We start from the raw sequence: 20,575 nt of genomic DNA on the forward strand, positions 1-20,575 counted from the left end.
TAGCAATATTTCACAATATGCACAAGGTAGTGATACTGGTTAATGAATAAATTATTGGTCAGTACACTGTGGAAAATCTGCTGCTTTTCAGCAACTCACCTCTGTGGAATGTTTCATCTAAGGGGATAAATATCATCTAATCTGTGCTGCAGCACTTCTTCAATACTGGCACTTAATGTTGGTTGTTCATTCACCTCTACATATGGGACATGACATCATAACTTGAGCCTTCAGCATGTGCTCTTTTAGCAAATCTCTGTAAGGGCATGAAAGCAAGCCACAATTGGTCTTGCTTCCCTTGAGTTTTGGAGATGAGAGAACAAAGGAGAATGCATGTCATCTAGTGCTGTGTGCTGTGCCGTATGTTTTATGTGATCCCACGTGAAGAGTCACTCTGTGCAAAAAAAAAACTGGAGGGCAAGCAAAAGTAACAGAATGAATTTGAAAATGAGTGCCACATTTGGGGGAGAAAAAGGAGCAAAACAAATGTGTCAAATTAGTTTTGTCACAACAAATTCTTAAACTTCCAACAAGGGTGAAGCGCCTAAACTAGTCATTCAAGCAATTTACAAGCCATTATTAACTTTCAACCAGATGTTTGTTGAAAAATCTCCAGCTTTGGATCAATTATACCTAACTGCTGCTTCTGCACCATTTTTTGACCAACCCGATCAGATCTTCTGGCCCCTTACCTCTTTGTCCTCCAAGATAGTGCCAGATGGTTTTAGGATCCTAGCCTGGACTTCCTTCCCAGTTGACTTTCCTTTCTGAGGTCTTTCTACTTTTCCAGATGTCACTCGCATTTTCAGGCCAGATGAAACACTTTCATTTTTAGAATTCTTATCCTTGTCTGCAACAACTTTAACCAGTGGGGGAGGTGGCTGGAGTAACAAAGACAATTAATATGAAGTGTGGCTTGCATTGGCTCCTTTCCGAAGTTTGTTGAAAACAGAAATAAATAGAAACACTAGTAACCAGAGTTACACACTTCTATGAACGCAAAGTGTGAATGATGGCTCCATCGCTTTCACCGCATAATAATAAACTTCAAAAGAATTGCACAAATGTGTATGATCAAAGATCTGCAGAATTATAATGGCGAATGAATGAATAGACTAGTTCTCACATGTACTTCTTCCTTTCAGAATATGATAAGACATTTCAGATTGCCATGGGATACCCCAGTCAGTATTTCCTTTAAAAATATATACAAAATAGTTCAACATTACATAACATAGAGATATTGCCTAGGTTTTTGTGCCTGGCATGGGACTTGAACTTGTAACTTATCCCATCGTTCACATTTTCTGTCTGTTTCAGAGATGTGGTATAAACAAAATACTTAAGAAAAAAATAGTACAGACACCTGAAAGAAGGCTTTATAAAAGAACCATCAGATCACAAAAAAATCATCCCACTGTTGTTATCTCTGTAAGAACATTGCCAAGTTCAATGATGACACACAGCATGAACAAAGATGAGATGGCCTACAGAGAGGAGGTGGAAGAGCTCAAAGCCTGGCATGAGGTGAATAAGCTCACCTTCAATGTCAGCAAGAAAAAGGAGATGGTTATCAGCTTCAGAACCTGAACCACTCACACCCCTCTTTACATTGTCAGCATAGCAGTGGGAACTGCAAGCAGTTTCAAATTCCTGGGAATGCACATCTCGAACAATCCTACACAATCAGAAAAGCTCACCAACACCTCTGCTTTCTGAGGAGGTTGAGGAAAGCTGGCTACGTACATCAATACTCATGTTCTTCTGCAAATATGCAGTAGAAAGCACCCTACATGTTGCATCACTGCATGATACAGAAATTGCACTGCAGTGCACAAGTAGACTCTACAAATTATAGCCAAAACTGCCCAAAGCAACACCGGCACCAACCTACACACCGTCTAGAATGTAAATACAGGTAATCCCTGAATTACGAACGTCCGATTTACGGACAACTCGTAGTTACGAACTGAGGAAGGAGAACGCCGTCCGCCGTATTACTTCAGATCATGACGCCATCCGCCATTTTAAGTCGGATTGCGAAGCTGTATGCCATTTTAAGTCGTTGCCGTTGACACTGTATTGAGTGTTTTAATTTTGTATTTGGCTTAAATTTTTCTTAGTAAGATTCACCCTGACCTCACCCCCCCCCAGCCCCCTCCGTTTCGGTCGGCTGATGACACACTGAGATCAGCGCTGGGCTTGAGAACGGAGGCTCCCGAGTTCGATCCAGTGACAGATCGCTCACGTGCTTGGTTGATGTCGATCCGGTGACTCCCGTAGCATCTGTGCCAAGTTGATGTCGAGCTCGCAACTTGACCTTGTAAAAAAAACCACCGCCACCTCCATTTTAAATTCCTACGCAGAATATTGTAGAGGATCAAATACCCAAACCCAGCACAGCCCTCTTAGCCTGTCTCAATGCGGTGGTCCTTAGGACTCAGCGGACCTCGGGACCTGCCGCCCGCCATGTTTCTGTTCCATTGACGGGAAGTGATCGCGATTGAAAATAAAGTGGAAATAATAAAGCATTTGGAAAGAGGTGAAACGCCATTGGTCATTGGAAAAGCGTTAGGCTACAGTCAGTTAATGATTGGAACAATTTTAAAGGATAATGGATAAAGTGAGAATAATGGAGCATGTGAAACACCCTGCCCTGATGAAAGCTACAATTGTTACTAAGCAACACAGTGGTTTAATTATTGGAATACATACATTTCTTAAGTGTTTTATATGCATAGAAAGGTAAAATATATACTAAGACGTGTTTGACGGACTGACACTAAATAATACCGGATGTACTTGTTCCGACTTACATACAAATCCGACTTCAAGACAGACTCAGGAACGGAACTCGTATGTAACCCGGGGACTGCCTGTACAGAAAGGTGCTGGAAAAGGGTCAGTAACACCATGAAGGAGCCTACCCACCCTGTTCTTGAACTTTTTATCCCACTTCCATCTGAGAGAAGGTTACATAGCATCCACACCAGGACCACCAGACTCAAAAACAGTTACCTTCCCCAAACAGCAAGGCTGATCAACACCTCCACCCACTAACCTACCCTTCCACACCTCACCACCACTACTTTATCACCACCTGCTAGAGTCACCTTATGTGACAGACACTCCCATGCCTAGCGTCACTTTATGGACATACAATCTAGGTATGTAAACTATCTTATGCATTTACAATGTATTTATTATGTTTAAAAAAAATTGTGTTCTTTATCATTTTGCTTTTCATTTGTGCTGCATCGTGTCTGGAGTAACAATTATTTTGTTCTCCTTTACATCTGTGCACTGGAAATTTCATTAAATAATCTTGATTCCTGAACTCTAATTACTTCTCCAAAACTTTGTCCTGACGAAGGGTCTCGGCCCGAAATATCAACAGTGCTTCTCCTTATAGATGCTGCCTGGTCTGCTGTGTTCCACCAGCATTTTGTGTGTGTTGTTTGAATTTCCAGCATCTGCAGATTTCCTCATGTTTACTCTGCCCCAAGTAGTTATTCAATTTCTTTCTGAAATTTATTTTCTTCCACCACTCCTTCAGAGTGAATTCCTGAAAGCGTTTTAGTTCACTGTGAAAATCAATGCTTTTAAGAGGGGCGGTGTTTCAAGATGGCGACGTAGACATCTGCCTTTTAGGCGCTCTTCATCTTTTCAACTATAATCACCCTTTAATCAAACCTTTTCGTACTTAATCATATGGGTTGTTACTTACGATTTACTTTTTTTTTCTAAAACAATATTTGATCTAATGTTTCTAAACTTAAAATGGCTACAGCTAAGAAATCATCTAAAGACTCTTTATCTCTCGATGCAATTTCTAATCTTCTGGATACTAAACTTGCAAGTTTGGAAAATAAACTTACCACGAAAATGTCTGAACTTGAAGGAGTTGTTAGATCGCTTGATACCAAGCTTCAATCGCAGGCATCGGATATTCAACGGCATGAAGACAAGATCGTGACTCTTGAGAAGTTAATTTGTGAAAAAATACGTACAATTGAAACGTTGGAGAAGAAGGTACTGTTGACTGCTAGAACAGTTGATCAGTATAAGTTTAAAATTACCGATCTTGCAGACAGAAGTTACGAATCATCAGGCTTCCCGAGAAAGTTGAGTCCGGTGACTTAACTGAATTTTTCTCTAACTTACTATGGGAAGTTTTCGGTGATGAAGCTTTGCAGGCTAAACCTATTATCGATCGTGCCCACAGAGTTGCGAGATTTTCGGCTACGGGCGACAAGCCACGAGCTGTGATTGTTCGCCTCCATTATCCTCGGGAGAAAGAGCTTTTAATCCGATTAGCTCGTCAGAAAGGTATGATTTCTCACAGAAACTTTAAGTTTTGTATTGTTGAAGATTATTCATTTGAAGTGATGAAAGCGAGAATCGCTTTTAAACCAGTGATGGCAGAGATTCATTCGATTGGACTTAAACAAGCTTTAAGATATCCCGCGAATCTCAGAATTACGTTGAATGACAACAGTCAGCGCTTCTTTAATACTCCGGAAGAAGCGAAGAAATTCGTCGAAGAATATCGATCTTCTAGTATAACTTGAACTATGTGTTATGTTGAAGAATTTTTGGAGAGAAGATGCCATTTCGTTTTGGGTTTTAACCTATGAAGCTGTATTGTAGCTTCTTACTTTGGTCTATAGATCTGGTTTTTTTTTATTATTATCGTGGTTTATAGATGCTTTTTTAATTTTTCTATAATGTCTTTTTTCTTATTTTTTTCTCTGTATTGGATATACACGTTTATATTTTGTAATAATGACTTTTTTTTTAAGATGTCATTTCTTCTTCCCATAAGACCTTGCTTTCCGTAAGCATTTATTTGTTTGCTTGTACTTGGAAATGGGATGAATGTTTTGGATTTTTTGGACTTTTTTTATATTGTAGTGACTATTGAAACCTTTTTTAATCCTATTTTGATGACTTTTTTATTGAATTTTTTAATAGATTGCTGAACTTACATTCATATTTTGTAATATGGTTTTTTCAAAATGTCGTTTCTTCTTCCCATAAGTCTTTGCTTTTGAAACGTCATTTTTCTTGTATTTGAATATGGAATCTTTTTTTAAAGGTATATTACACTTTTTCAAACTTTAATGCTTATCCTTTTTTATTAACGATCTTTTGCTTTACTATATTACTTTTTTTTTCATTTTGATTGATATATATATATATTTTTTTTGCAACCCTGTACTTTAATCTGGGTGTTATATAGTTTCTTTTTATATTTTCATGGAGTTGCCATCTTGAAATGGGGGTAATATTAGTATTAGTTTGTGCGCCTGCCGCTTGGCTTTTTTTCGAGGGGTTGGGAGAGGGGGTAGGGATCTTTTTTCACACTTTTGCTTTTTATTTTTTTGCTTTTAGTTCATGGGCCGACTTTAAATTATTAATATTGGTGAGGTGTCATGTTCTTCGGTTGCTCCTGTATCATTATTCCTTTTTCCTGAATTATGGGCTATGTGTCTTTTTAACCTTTTATGATATATACAATTAATATTGGCATGATGGATAAGTCTATTAATTTTATTTCTTGGAATACTAATGGTTTAAATCATCCGATTAAATGTAAAAAAATATTTAAAGTATTCCATAGACTAAATGCTAATATTATCTTTGTACAGGAGACCCATATTAGGAAGGAGGACAATCAACGCTTTTTTAGGTTCTGGCAGGGTCAACAATTTCACTCGAATTGTATCGCCAAAATTAGGGGTGTGTCTATTTTTACAGACCCCTCAATTTCGTTTATACATTATGAAATTATATCTGATCCACAGGGCAGATTCTTGTTGATTACTGGTTCACTTTTTAATCGAAAAGTGGCTCTAGTTAATATTTATGCTCCAAACTTTGACTGCCCTGAATTTTTTAAACGTTTATTTATTTCCCTTCCTAATCTAAATGAATATATGTTGATAATGGGTGGAGATTTCAATTGTTGTTTGAATCCTTTGATGGATAGATCTAAACCTATTCGAATTCTTCTGAATAGATCAGCCTTACTTATTAATTCTTTTATGGTCGATTCGGGAATTACTGAAATATGGCGGTTTTTGAACCCTAAAGATAAAGAATTTTCATTTTTTTCACATGTATATCATAGTTATTCACATGTATATCATAGTTATTCTAAAATTGATTATTTCCTTATTGATCATCATTTATTAACAGATGTTACTGATTGTAAATACGATTCTATTGCCATTTCGGATCATGCACCTTTGAAGTTATCTATCAAGATTTCGGACTCTTCCATTAATACTAGATCTTGGAGACTCAACGCTACTTTGCTTCAAGATCCAGAATTTATTACCTTCATAAAACAGCAAATTGACTTATTTTTTTCAACAAACTATACCGAAGAAATTGACAGAGGAATACTTTGGGATTCTTTTAAGGCTTTTATTCGTGGACAAATTATCTCATATTCCGCTGGTAAAAGAAAACAAAGATATTTAGATATAGCTTTATTAGTGGATAAAATTAAAGATATTGATAAGATTTACTCCGTGACTCCTACCAAAGAACTTTATAAGAAGAGAATTGAGCTTCAAATGGAACATAGCTTATTATTATCTTCTTCAATTGAGAATCAATTAATTAAGACCAGGGCTCAATTTCATATTCATAGTGACCGAACTGGTAAATTGTTAGCTAACCAATTAAAAGCTATTTCGACTAAGCGACAAATTATTAAAATTCGTAAACAAGACAGTAATTTGACTACTGATCATAAAGAAATCAATAATGCTTTCCAAGATTTTTATAAATCTTTATATCAATCAGAATTTGATGGCGATCTGTCTATGATGGATAATTTTTTTAACAATTTGAATATTCCCAAACTGACAGATGAAGATCGAAGTTTGTTTGATGCTCCTATTTCTATGGCTGAAGTAGGAGAGGCTATCTCATCAATGAATTCCGGGAAAGCTCCTGGTCCTGATGGCTATATTATAGAATTCTTTAAAACTTCTTCTTCTTTGCTTTCCCCTTGGCTATGTGAAATCTTTAATGATACATTCATTAAGAAGAGATTACCCCAGTCTTTTTATGAAGCTACTATTTCTTTAATTCTTAAAAAAGATAAGGATCCTACTTTATGTGCATCTTATCGCCCTATATCGCTACTAAATGTAGACTCTAAGATTCTTACAAAAATTTTAGCTATTAGGTTAGAAAAGATACTATCATAGATTATTTCAGGAGAGGTTTTATTAGGAACCGATATTCCTTTTTTAATGTTAGAAAATTGATTAATATAATTTATACTTCTCCACCCACAACCTCAGAATGTGTTATTTCATTAGATGCTGAAAAAGCTTTTGATAGAGTTGAATGGACATACTTATTTAATGCCTTGAAAAATTTTAATTTTAGCTCTAATTTTATATCATGGATTAAATTAATATATTATAAACCTGTTGCTTCTGTTCTTACGAATAATTACAGATCCTCTTTTTTTCAATTATCTCGTGGTACGAGACAAGGTTGTCTCTTAAGTCCTTTATTATTTAATATTGCATTAGAACCTTTAGCCATTGCTATTCGTGAATCTCCTAATATTTTTGGTATTACCCGTAATGAGAAGTTATACAAGTTATCACTCTATGCTGATGACTTGTTGTTATATATTTCTGATCCTGATAGGTCTATTCCCGCTATTCTATCCTTGTTGGTTCAATTTGGTAGTTTCTCTGGTTACAAACTAAATTTGGACAAGAGTGAATTATTTCCTTTAAATGCGCAAACTTTACTGAATGACAGGATACCATTTAAAGTTGTTACTGATAACTTTACCTATTTAGGTATAAAAATTACCAAGAAATATAAAGATTTATTCAGAATGAATTTTTTACCTATGCTTCATCAAATTCAACAACTTACTACTGGATGGTCTCCTTTATCCTTATCATTAGTTGGTCAGATCAATGCTATTAAAATGATGATTTTACCAAAATTTTTATATTTATTTCAAGCCTTACCAATTTTTATTCCTAAATCTTTTTTTGATAACATTGATTCAAAAATTTCCTCATTTGTGTGGCAAAATAAAAATCCCAGATTAAGTAAAAGACAGTTACAGAAATCTAAAAAGGATGGTGGTTTAGCTTTGCCTAATTTTAGATTTTATTATTGGGCGAATAATATTCAAAATTTAATATATTGGAAACTAGATTTAGACTCACCATTGTGCCCACAGTGGGTAAATTTAGAATGTAATGATGCACAAGGATATTCTTTATTCTCTGTTCTTGGTTCTTTTCTCCCTGCTGATTTAGTTAAATTCAATAAACAGATATCTAACCCTATTGTCAAACATACATTACGAATTTGGTTTCAATTTCGTAAGTTTTTTACTCTGAAAAACTTTGTTCTTGATAGCCCTATCTTACTTAATTTTTTTTAAACCTTCTTTAACAGATCAAGCTTTTAGCATATGGAAAAGGAAAGGTATAATATGTTTTCGTGATCTTTTTCTTGAAGGTAGTTTGATGTCTTTTGACCAACTTTCCAACAAATTTAAGTTAACTAAATCTAATTTTTTTAGATATTTACAAATTAGAAATTTTTTATATAAAGTTTTACCATCCTTTCCTAATTCAACTTTGATAGATTTTTCAGATAAGATTTTTACTTTAAATCCCTGTCAGAAGGGATTGGCGGCTCTTATTTATAATATGATTATGAAGATACAGCCAGAGGTATCGAGTAAAATTAAACAGGAATGGGAAAAAGAACTTCAATACAATACATCAATGGAAAAATGGGGAAAAATTTTACAAATGGTTAATTCTTCTTCTGTATGTGCTAAACATGCTTTAATACAATTTAAGGTCGTACATAGAGCTCATATGTCTAAAGATAAGCTTGCTCGATTTTATTCTCATGTTAACCCTCAATGTGACAGATGTCATTTAGATGTGGCTTCATTGACCCACATGTTTTGGTCATGTCCTACCTTACATAACTATTGGAAGGACATATTCGCTACCATTTCCTCAATTTGGAATATTGATTTACAACCTCATTTTATCACTGCAATTTTTGGTATACCAAATGAGGATGATAGTCGACTTTCCCCTTCAATTAGATTGCCTTTGCAACATTAATGGCCAGAAGGTCTATATTACAAAATTGGAATGAAGGAAATCCTCCTACCACATTTCAGTGGTTCTCTCAAACTATTTCTTGTCTGAGTTTAGAAAAAATTAGAAGTACTATTTTCGATTCATCAATTAAATTTGAAGAAACTTGGGGACCGTTCATTCGACATTTTCATATGAATTAATTTGGCTGCTTCCAGACCTTTTCTCTTTTTATTCTTGTTCTGGTATGGAGTTCCGGAGTTTTTGACACTATCATATACATATAAACTGTTATTATTGCCCATGTTAGTTTAGGTTTATTATTTTTTTTATATATTTTTTTTCTTGCATTTTTATATTTTTTTCTCTTTTGTTGACTATTCTTAATCCTTTTCATGTATAATCAATATAGGTTAGATTGATTATTATATGATTTTTTTTCTGCCAATAGCTTAATAAGATATTGTTATCTTGTTACTAATTTAACTTTAAGTTTAATGTACTCGTAACCTATTTAATACAATATTATATGAAATTCAATAAAAAGATTGAACAAGAAAAAGAAAATCAATGCATTTAGGAACAAGGCAGGCAATACCTTCCTCAAACTCAGCAACTAGTAGGTTGGACAAACTAAGGTCATCTTCTCTGAAGCAGCAGAGGCTGAGAGGAGACCTGATAGAAGTTTATGAAATTATAAGAAGCACTGCTGGAATAGATAACAGTTACCCTTTTCCCTGGGGCTCAAGTATCTAATAATAGAAGGGATACAGTTAAGGTGTCATCAGCGCCGGACTTTGGAAGCGAAGGCTCCCAAGTTCGAACCCAGTCGGCCCCCTCAGGGCACGCTTTCCATCCGTGCCGGGTTAAGCGTTGAGCTAGCCACTCGGCCTCACAAAATAAAACAAAGGTTGAGTCAGGAACGTTCATACTATGACCCGGTTAGTCCAAAAGGAGACCAATCCTGACAACACGCGCCAGATAAGAATGGCGGATTGTCTGGTGTGACAAGCTATGAATGAAGTTAAGGTGCGAGGGGTAAGTTAAAAGGGTCATCTGGGGCAAGTTTTCTTTTTTTGAAACTGAAGAGTGGTGGGTTCCTGGAATGCTCTGCCAGAAGTGATTGGTGAAGACAGATACAGTAGAGGCATGGAAGAGGGTCATAGATAGGCATACGAGTATGAAGAAAATGGAGGGATACGGATCATATGCAGCAGAATGGATTAGTTTAATTAGGTGCCGATAGTTTAAAAACATCAGCACAATATCATGGGCCAAAGGGCCTGTACTGTTCTGTTTCCCAAGTATTGATCACCCTCCATATGAAATATACACTTTACACTTGATTTGCAAATACAAATAAAATAACAAAGGGATTTATTCCTTTACTCATTAATTTTGATGCCAAAATATAGAATCATCATTACAAAATTTCTGTTTGGCATTTATGTAGCATTTACCAAAGTTAAAGGTAAAAATCCAAAGTAGATCAAACCAAAGCTCAAGAAAATAAAAATAAATATTTTCTTGTTATACGTTAACACTATATGAAAACCCTCAAGTCACTATTGACATTCACAGCACAGTAAAGTCAACATCTTTACATTATACTAAATGAGCCTCTGATTACCTTATTTAATTCTTCTGATAAAGCTTTGACACTGTAAATCGCAAGGCTGCCATCCTCTAGGATAGCTACAACGTAATGCCCATTTGGACTGATTGCTGCGGAGCTAATTCCATTATCAAGGCTTCCAATGTCAAAGAGAAGCTTGCAAGTGTGGATGTTGAGAAACCTCATGATGCCATCCTGGCTCAGTACTCCAACAACCTGCAACATTGGTCAAACACATCATTTGCAGCAACATGCGAGATACCCTCAAACAATGATGTACATCAAAAGAATGCAGATCACACCAATAATGAAAAAAGTTCCTTATGTGGTCAATTAAACATTTATTACTGGAGTTACTCAAATTTAAAGAGCTTAAGCTTTAAGATTCTGGTTTTAAAATGTTTTTAAGCATCTGTGTTTTTAATTTTAAAAAACCTAGAACCTCCCCAACAATGACAACTTTATTCCCCCTCTCATTCATCAGGCAGAAGACACAAATGCCTGAAAGCACATACCATCAGCCTTAAGTAATGCTTCTATCATATCATTATTAGACTATTGGACAGTCCTCTAGTATGATGACAAGACTGTTAACTTTGCAATATGATTTGTTACAGCTTTGTATCTTATTGTCTGCCAGCAATTCACTTTCTCTCTTTATTCTGAATTCTGTTAGTTTTTCCTTTGGACTTCCTTAATGTATTGTTGCAATGAAATGATCTCTATGGATAGCATATGAAGTTTTTCACTGTACACCAGTACATGGGACAATAATAACCTAATTTACCTTGGAAATCTGTTTCATCAGCAACGCAGATATTACTCAAATTCTCCCTTTGTGTCCACTTAAAGTTATCGAATGAAGGACCAAGGTCCAGTTTGTGCTAAGGCAAAGATCTCAATGACCACTTTGTGAAAGTGAATAGCCACAGTACGGAGTTACGGAGTTAGTACATTTTCCCTGTGACCATGTGGGTTTACTCTGAGTGCTCTGGCTTCCTCCCACATTTTAAAGATGCAAGGTTACGGTCAGGGTAAGTAAGTTGCAGGCATGCTATTGGTGCCTGATGCATAACAACATTTGCGGGCTGCCCAACATGATCCTGGCTGTTTTGATTTAACACAAATGACATGTCACTGTATGTTTCCATGTACATGTGACAAATAAAGCTAATCTTTATCTTTTTATGAGTCTTTCTCTGTCGTGCTCCCTGGATTTTAATATCACTTTTCCATTTAAAGTTACACAGACAGAGTCGTAATGTCACACACTCCACTGGAACCCGAAATTGGGCAATGATGTATCCTGCCCCCAATCTCATGTCCAATAATAGCTTACCTGGCTTGATCCACCATCGAAACTATCAGGGAGAAATTCAAGATGGCGAATTGTTCGCACCTTTGGCGGCATCTGGATTATCCGCTGCAGCTGTCTTGCATTCAGGCTCCAAAGGTGAAGACAATTTGATTTCCCTCCTGCTATTAAAATTTGACCATCCCTGCAAGAATTAACATTTTGATATAAACATATACCTTGCGAATCAGGATCTAAAGGGCTCAGACTGCACCAGTCTTGCAGTGTGGAAGAGAAGGGGAAGATGCTACAGAACAATTTTTATTGTAACAATGATTCGGCAAGAGAGCAAGTGTCGCACAGAATATGAAGCCCTCAGATGATCATTGTTTTATGACATTGATAGAAGTCAGGGTGCCTGCATGTGCCTCTATTCAGCCTCAACTGATCGACTGAGTGTAATGATTGGGGTAGCTAACTAGATGTTTTGTTGAGGTACATGGGTCAAAATAATGAATACTAAGTGACAATACCTAGTATTCATCACTTAGATGTATTATTCCCACCACTTCCGGTTAAGATGGTGGTAGAATAAGTCGCTAAAACTATTGCTCCGCTCCATTTCATATACCTGCATTTATTTCTTACTCTTCCTCCCACTACTGAAGTTGCTGGCTGCACAATGAGTGTATCTAAGCCTACTAAATCGGCAAAAAAGACACTCCATCGGGAGCAACCTTGAGTGAAATTGTGTCGCTGTTAGAACAAACCCGACAAGATATGTTTTCTCAATATAGTTCGTTGGAACTGAAACTGGATAAAATCAACTCTACACTGGAGAATCATGCTCAACTTTTATCACATGGTTTAAAATTTTTTTTTTTATTGAGTTTTCAGTGATAACAGAAGAAAATAAAATTATCAGCCCTTCCCCCCTCCCCCCTAACATATCCCTATAGAAAGAAAGAAAAAAAAAGAAGAAAAAAAGAAAGAAAGAAAGAATGCCTGGATATAGGAAGATCCCCACATGCTCCATGGAGTTCATAATAGCTTTAGTATATATATTTATTTTTTTCCCCAAATAATCAGTAATTTTATCTTCGGAGCACTTATATATTTAGTCCTATCTTTTGTAAATAAGGGTGCCAAATTTTCAGGAATGTTTCATATTTATCTCTTAAATTATAAGTAATTTTTTCAAGTGGAATACAGCTAAAGATTTCGTTCTTCCAATGATCTATACTTAAGTATGAATCCGATTTCCAAGAAACTGCAATAGCCTTTTTGGCTACTGCCAATGCAATTTTTATGAATTCCTTCTGATATTTATTCAATTTGGGTTTTGGTTTTATCCCTTCAATATCGCCTAGTAAAAATAATATTGGGTTATGTGGAAGTTGTGTTCCAATAATATGTTCCAGCAAAACTCTTAAATTTGTCCAAAAAGGTTGAATTTTAAAACAAGTAGAATGTAAAAAAGTACCAATTTCTTGATTACATCGGAAGCATTGATCAGATAAATTTGGGTTTAATTTATTTATTTTTTGTGGTGTAATATATAATTGATGTAAAATATTATATTGCACTAATCTTAGCTGGACATAGTCTTGACCAACTTGTTTCTTCAATTTTAATATTCAAGTCAGTTTCCTATTTTTGTCTTGACTTATGAATTCCTTGTTTAATTGCCTGTTTTTGAATCAAACTATACATACAAGAAATAAATTTTTTAATTTTTCCTTTTTGAATTAAAGTTTCTATTTCATTAGGCTTCAGCAACAACATTGTTTGACCCAGTTTATCTCTTTAATAAGCCCTTAATTGAAAATAACAAAAAAAGAGTGTTGTTTGATATTTTGTATTTATTCTTTAATTGATCAAATGACATTAATATACCTCCTTCAAAACAGTCTCCTATATATCTAATCCTTTTTTGAAACCAGTTGTATAAAAGTTGGTTATCCATTGTAAAAGGAATAAGTATATTTTGACTTAAAGGTCTCTTTGCTAATAAAGATTTCCTTATCTCATCGTCAACATTTATCTTATTCCATAAATCAATCAAATGTTTTAATATAGGAGATTCTTTCTTTTCCCGTATCCATTTAGATTCCCACTTATATATAAAATCTTCTGGTATGTTTTCTCCTATTTTATCTAGTTCTATTCTAATCCATGCTGGTTTATCTTCATCAAAAAAAGATGCAATAAATCTAAGTTGATTTGCTTTATAGTAATTCTTAAAGTTTGGAAGTTGCAACCCTCCTAGATCAAATTTTCATGTCAATTTTTCCAATGATATTCTTGACATCTTACCTTTCCAAAGGAACTTCCTCACACACTTATTTAACTCTTGAAAAAACTTCTGGGGTAGTTGTATTGGTAGTGTTTGGAATAAATATTGTAATCTAGGGAATATATTCATTTTTACAGCATTTACTCTGCCTACTAATGTTATTGGTAACATCATCCATTTATCAAGATCTTCTTGAATTTTTTTCAATAATGGTAAATAATTTAATTTATATAAATTATTTATATCATTATCAATTCTTATACCTAAATATTTTATACCATTTATCAGCCATCTAAATTGAGTTATTAATCGACATTGACTATAATCTCCTTTCGTAAGAGGTAAAATTTCACTTTTATCCCAATTTATTTTGTAGTCTGATATTTTCCTATATTCTTCTAATCTAGAAGATAATTTACGTAGCGAATACAATGGGTTTGTTAAATAAAGCAGAACATCGTCAGCAAATAAGTTAATTTTGTATTCCTCCTGGTTAACTCTGAAACCCTTAATATCTGGGTCCGTTCTAATTAATTCAGCTAATGGTTCTATTGCCAACACAAATACAGCAGGTGATAATGGACAACCTTGTCTAGTTGACCTTGTTAACTGAAATGATGTTGAAATTTGACCATTTGTCACTACTTTAGCTTTGGGATTAGTATTTAAGGTTTTAATCCATTTTATAAAGGATACTCCTAATCCATATTTTTCCAATACCTTAAATAAAAAATCCCATTCCAATCCATCAAACTCTTTTTCTGCATCTAAAGCAACTGCCACACTCATTTCCTCCCTCTTTTGTGCCAAATGAATTATACTAAGTAACTGGGTTACATTATCTGCCGATTGTCTATTTTTGATAAATCCTGTTTGATCCATATGTATTAATTTTGGTAAGTATTTAGATAATCTACTAGATAAAATTTTTGCTATTATTTTATAGTCGGTGTTTAACAAAGAAATAGGTCTATATGATGTGGGCTTTAAAAGATCTCTATCTTTTTTTGGCAATACTATTAAAATAGCTGTCGAAAAAGATTCTGGAAGTTTATGCGTTCTTTCCGCTTGGTGTATTAACTCCATAAAAGGAGGAATTAGTAAATCTTTAAACATTTTGTAAAATTCAGGCGGAAAACCATCTTCTCCTGGGGATTTATTACTCTGAAGAGATCCTAGAGCTTCTTCGACCTCTTTTAATGTAAAATGTAAATCTAATCCCTTCTGTTCTTCCGAATCCAATTTTGGAGGAGTTATTTGTGATAAAAACCTTTCTATCTCGACATTATCATTTTGTGATTCTGATTGATACAGCTCAGAATAAAAATTCTTAATAGTTTCATTAATTTCTAAAGGTTTATAAGTAATTTTATTTACACTTGCATTTATCGTTTTGGAAGTCTGGTCTGTTTTTAACTGCCAGGCAAGAATCTTGTGTGATCTCTCACCTAGTTCGTAATATCTCTATTTAGTTCTCATAATTGCTTTTTCTGTTCGATATGTCTGAAGTGTATTATATTGTAACTTCTTGTTAACAAGTTGCCTTTGTTTTTCTTCTGTTTTTCTTCAAAAATTCAGAATCTTTGAGATTCTTTTTCAAATTTTGTAATCTCTTTTTCCAATTGATCTATTTCTACCATATATTCCTTCTTAATTTTAGAAGTGTAACTTATTATCTAGCCTCTCAAGTCTGCCTTCATTGCTTCCCACAATTTAAATTTATCATCAACTGAATGTGAATTTGTATAAAAAAAAATGGATCTGCTTTTTCATAAAATCACAAAAATCTTGACGCTTTAATAATATTGAATTAAATCATCTGTAAATTGATTCCTCTTTATCCATCATTATCATTATCAAGGGGGAATGATCTGACAATATTCTTGCTTTATATTCCATATTTTTCACTCTGTCCTGAATATTCGTTGATAATAGAAAAAAATCTATCCTTGAATAAGTTTTGTGTCTATTTGAATAAAATGAATAATCTCTTTCTTTTGGATTAATTCTTCTCCATATATCAATCAAATTTAAATCTTTCATCAATGATAAAGTTAATTTTGCTGCTTTTGATTTTGTAACAACCTTTGTTGATCTATCTAAAACTGAGTCTAGACAAAAGTTAAAATCTCCACCTATTAATATTTTATCATGTGTGTCAGCCAAATTCAAAAAGGTCTCTTGTATAAATTTTACATTATTTTCATTCGGTGCATAAATATTCATGAGTCCATACTTCTGAAAAAATTTGACAATGAATAACTACATATCTCCCCGCCGAATCAATTAATACATTTTGTATTTTAATTGGTAAAGTGTTATTAACCAAAATTGCAACTCCCCTCACCTTTGAATTAAATGAAGCTGCAATAACCTTTCTGACCCAATCTCTTTTTAAATTTCTGATGTTCTATCTCTGTTAAGTGTGTTTCTTGTAAAAAAGCTATATCTATTTTCATTTTCTTAGTGTATGTTAAAATTCTTTTTCTTTTCACCGGTCCATTAAGCCCATTAACATTAAAACTTTAAAAATTTAGTAAATTAGTCATTTTTAATAGGATTACTCCAATCTATAATAATACCTAATCTTTCAACTTTCGTAGTACCTTGGGGAATCTTTTTAAAATTCTCCATGTTGCTATGTGTCTCCCCCCCACCCCGATCAACCAGGCAAAGAAAGAAAGATAGAAGAAAAATAGATTATAGAGAAAAAAATAACAAAGTACCCCCCTACTAATGTTGTGGATTAAAAAAACACAACATTACTCCCCTCCGTTGTACGGGTCATGGCAATCGCCATGATTACACACGTGAATCCCGTAGCAATCGATCCGAAGTTCCTCCAGCTCCCCGTAACATAAAAAAGTATATATACGAGAAGAAAAAATGTCACCACTCTCAATTAATATTTCTCAAATTTTTACCTTTCTCCTGCTGTATCATATAATTAAGAATATGTTTAAATATTCTTTTGTCCTTAAATGTCCATCAATTCCATTCAGTGTCCCTGTCTTCATCTTTAATCTGTTTCATTTTTAAATCTTTGGTTGTGGTTAGCAAATATATGGAAGTTTTTGTGCAAACTCTTCCGCATCCCTATAATCAGTAAAAAATCTTCTTTTTCTGTCATCCAAAAAAATTATCAGGGTTGCAGGGTGACGCATTATAAATTTATAACCCTTTTCCCATAAATCTTTTTTCGCTGGGTTAAATTCTTTTTTTCTCTTTAAAAGGTCGTAACTTATATCAGGATAGAAAAGAACTGTTTTCCCTTCTATCATCAATGGCCCATTTCTCTTTCTGGCACGTTGGGTAGCCGCCTTCAGGATCTTTTCTTTATCTTGATATCTTAAGCATTTTATCAAGATTGATCGAGGATTTTGATCAACTTGAGGTCTTGGTCTTAAGGCTCTGTGAGCCCTTTCAATTTCAATTAACTGAGTTCCTTCTTCCATTTCCAAATTTTCCGGAATTCATTTTTGAAAAAAATTTATTGGATCCTCTCCCTCAATACCTTCTTTAAGTCCAACAATCTTAATATTATTTTGTCTACTAAAATTTTCAAGCATATCCACTTTATCCAACAACTGTTTTCTTTCTGATGTCCAGGCAGAAATATTGTCTTCCATTTTATTCATTCTTTCAATGATATCTCCCGTTGTTTCTTCCAAGTCTTTAATTTTCTTATCCATTTTGTCCTGTTTTTACATCATTTTGTCAAACATAATCTTCATATTTTTAATATCTTTTTTTATTATTTTTAATGCTTTTAATTCATGCATTATTTGCACCAAAGTTTTTCCGATATCTCCAGAGAAACTTTTACCTTCATCTTTGTCTGATTTATCCAGAGAATCTGAATCTGCCTCAGATTCACCTTCACTTCCGGTTCTGATCGTAGCTGGGATTTGTAGTTCAGGTTGCTTGTATTTGCGCATGCCCCTTCCTTCACGCATGCACAATTCTTACTGCTCTTTTCTTTGGAGATGATTGATGTTGCCGCAGCTTCCTGTTCTGTATCGCCGGAGGTAAAATGCACTTGAGCCCGCGGCTTTCTCGTGGCGCCGGGCCCCGATTCTTTCCCAACTTGTACCGTCTTCAAGGTAGTAGTTTTCTTCTGCTTCTGCTTATGAGACATATTTTGGAACATACCTGAGTAGTTTAGAAGTAACTTTTGGAAAGTATTTACTAACTTTTCTTCACTTAGACATTAATTTACTGATTTTTACGGGAGAGCCAGATTTCCACGGCTCGATCCTATGTCATCACGTGATGTCCCCCAACGTTTATCACATGTTGAAGAAGTCACAGAGAAACTAGACCGTTGTTGTAAAGACCTGGAAAGAGTTTGCTCTACCCTAAAGGAGCATAATAGCAAGTTAACTCTTAAAGTTATAGTCCTTGAAAGCAGGAGTAGATGCCAAAATCTTCGAATTCTCGGCTTGCCTGAGACTGTTGAAGGGGGATCTCTTGTCGAATTTTTCTCAAACTTTCTATGTGAGATTTTTGGAAGCGAAATACTTTCTAGTCCTCCAGAGATTGATTGAGATCTACAGAGATTATCTTTACATCTTGCTCAGCAGATGGCCAGAGACCACGTCCAGCGATAGTTCGCCTCCATCATTACCAAATCAAGGATTTACTAATTAAAGAAGTTCGCCGACGTACAACGCTTCAATATAAAGGTCGTGCTATCTGTTTAGTAGAGGACTATGCACCTCAAGTTATGAGTCAACGTGCTGAATACAGAGGATTAATGAAAGTTCTCTACGATTGCGGACTTCATCCATCTCTCGCCTATCCAGCCCGGCTCCGAATCAAGCTTAGGAACGGCGATTTTAAATGTTCTGATTCGATTGCAGAGGCGCAGACCTTCATTGATAGCCTATCTGCTACTTCGAGTTCTTCAGATACGATATGATATGATTTTCTTTTCTTTTCAGCCTTTTTCGTTTCTGTTTAGATAACGGTTATTTTTTTCCTAATATTCTAATCTTTATTTCTATCTTTTTCATTATCCATTTAACTCAATATATTTCGATACAATGGATTTCTATTTTTCAGTATGGGCATTTTCATTTTCCTTAAATAGAGCTGATTGTGAAACTATGTAATTAGACACCTCTTAAAGGTCTTTGGAGACTTTATTTCAAAATGGAGTCGGTGTCACATTAAAAATTGATATCTGATGATCAAACTGGTTTTATTAAAAACCGCCTTCCTTTTTTTTAATATTCGGCGTTTATTTAACATTTTATATTCACCTTCAACTGGGATTCCTGAATGTGTTATTTCCCTCAATGCAGAGAAAGCATTTGATCATATAGAATGGAACTACCTCTTTGCAGTTTTAGAAAAATTTGACTTTGGTCAAAGTTTTATCTCTTGGATCAAATTGCTGTATCTGTGTCCCACTGCCTCTGTTTTAACTAATTTTCAGCAATCCCAGTTATTTAACCTCAAACATGGCACCCGTCAAGGATGCCCTTTAAGTCCCTTTCTCTTTGATTTGGCTATAGAACCTCTGGCAATAGCATTCCGAAGCTATCCTAAACTGACTGGGATCTGGAGGGGGGTGTGGAGCATAAAGTTTCTCTTTATGCTGATGACTTATTACTTTTTCTTCCAAATCCGTCCACATCCTTACCTCCAATGTTTTCACTTCTTGATCAGTTTAGCCAGTTTTCTGGATATAAACTTAATTTACATAAGAGTGAACTTTTCCCAATTAATAAAGAAGCACAAGAATTAGCATTTCGTGACCTCCCTTTTAAAGTAGTTCATAATCAATTTACTTATCTTGGGATTACAGTTACAAGGAAGTTTAAAGATCTTTTTCATGAAAATTTTGCCAATCTTTTATATACTACAAAACAGAGTCTGTCACAATGGTCACCTCTATGTCCTTGGTAGGTCGTATTAATGTTGTTAAAATGTAAGCTCTCCCTAAATTCTTATATTTATTTCAATCAATCCCAATTTTTATTCCTAAAACCTTTTTTGATTCCTTTGACTCTATTATTTTGTCATATCTGTGGAAGAATAAGCGTTCTAGAATTAATACAGTTTATCTTCAAAAATCTAAAAAAGAGGGTGGCATGGCCTTACCTAACTTTCGTTTATATTATTGGGCAGTTAACATACGTTGTACTACCTTTTGGTCTTTTTTTCATAGCCAACCCGAGTGCCCTAATTGGGTGGCAATGGAGTTGAGTTCCACTGAAGATTTATCTATTTCTGCACTTCTTGGC

The 20,575-nt window shown here is 34.7% G+C and overlaps 1 protein-coding gene across 1 annotated transcript in view; it reads right to left on the reverse strand.

Moving 5' to 3' along the window:
• The window catches only part of tbc1d31 (TBC1 domain family, member 31), a 94,983-nt gene that overhangs the window by 53,931 nt on the left and 20,477 nt on the right, over nt 1–20,575 (reverse strand). The window contains exons 6-8 of the mRNA XM_059973011.1: nt 12,074–12,233; nt 10,750–10,950; nt 693–881 (exon numbers count right to left, since the gene is read on the reverse strand). Coding sequence (XP_059828994.1) covers nt 693–881; nt 10,750–10,950; nt 12,074–12,233 — 550 coding nt within the window. The remainder of the gene's footprint in view (nt 1–692; nt 882–10,749; nt 10,951–12,073; nt 12,234–20,575) is intronic.

This window comes from Hypanus sabinus, chromosome 1, assembly GCF_030144855.1.
Source record: "Hypanus sabinus isolate sHypSab1 chromosome 1, sHypSab1.hap1, whole genome shotgun sequence".
Taxonomy (NCBI): Eukaryota; Metazoa; Chordata; class Chondrichthyes; order Myliobatiformes; family Dasyatidae; genus Hypanus; species Hypanus sabinus.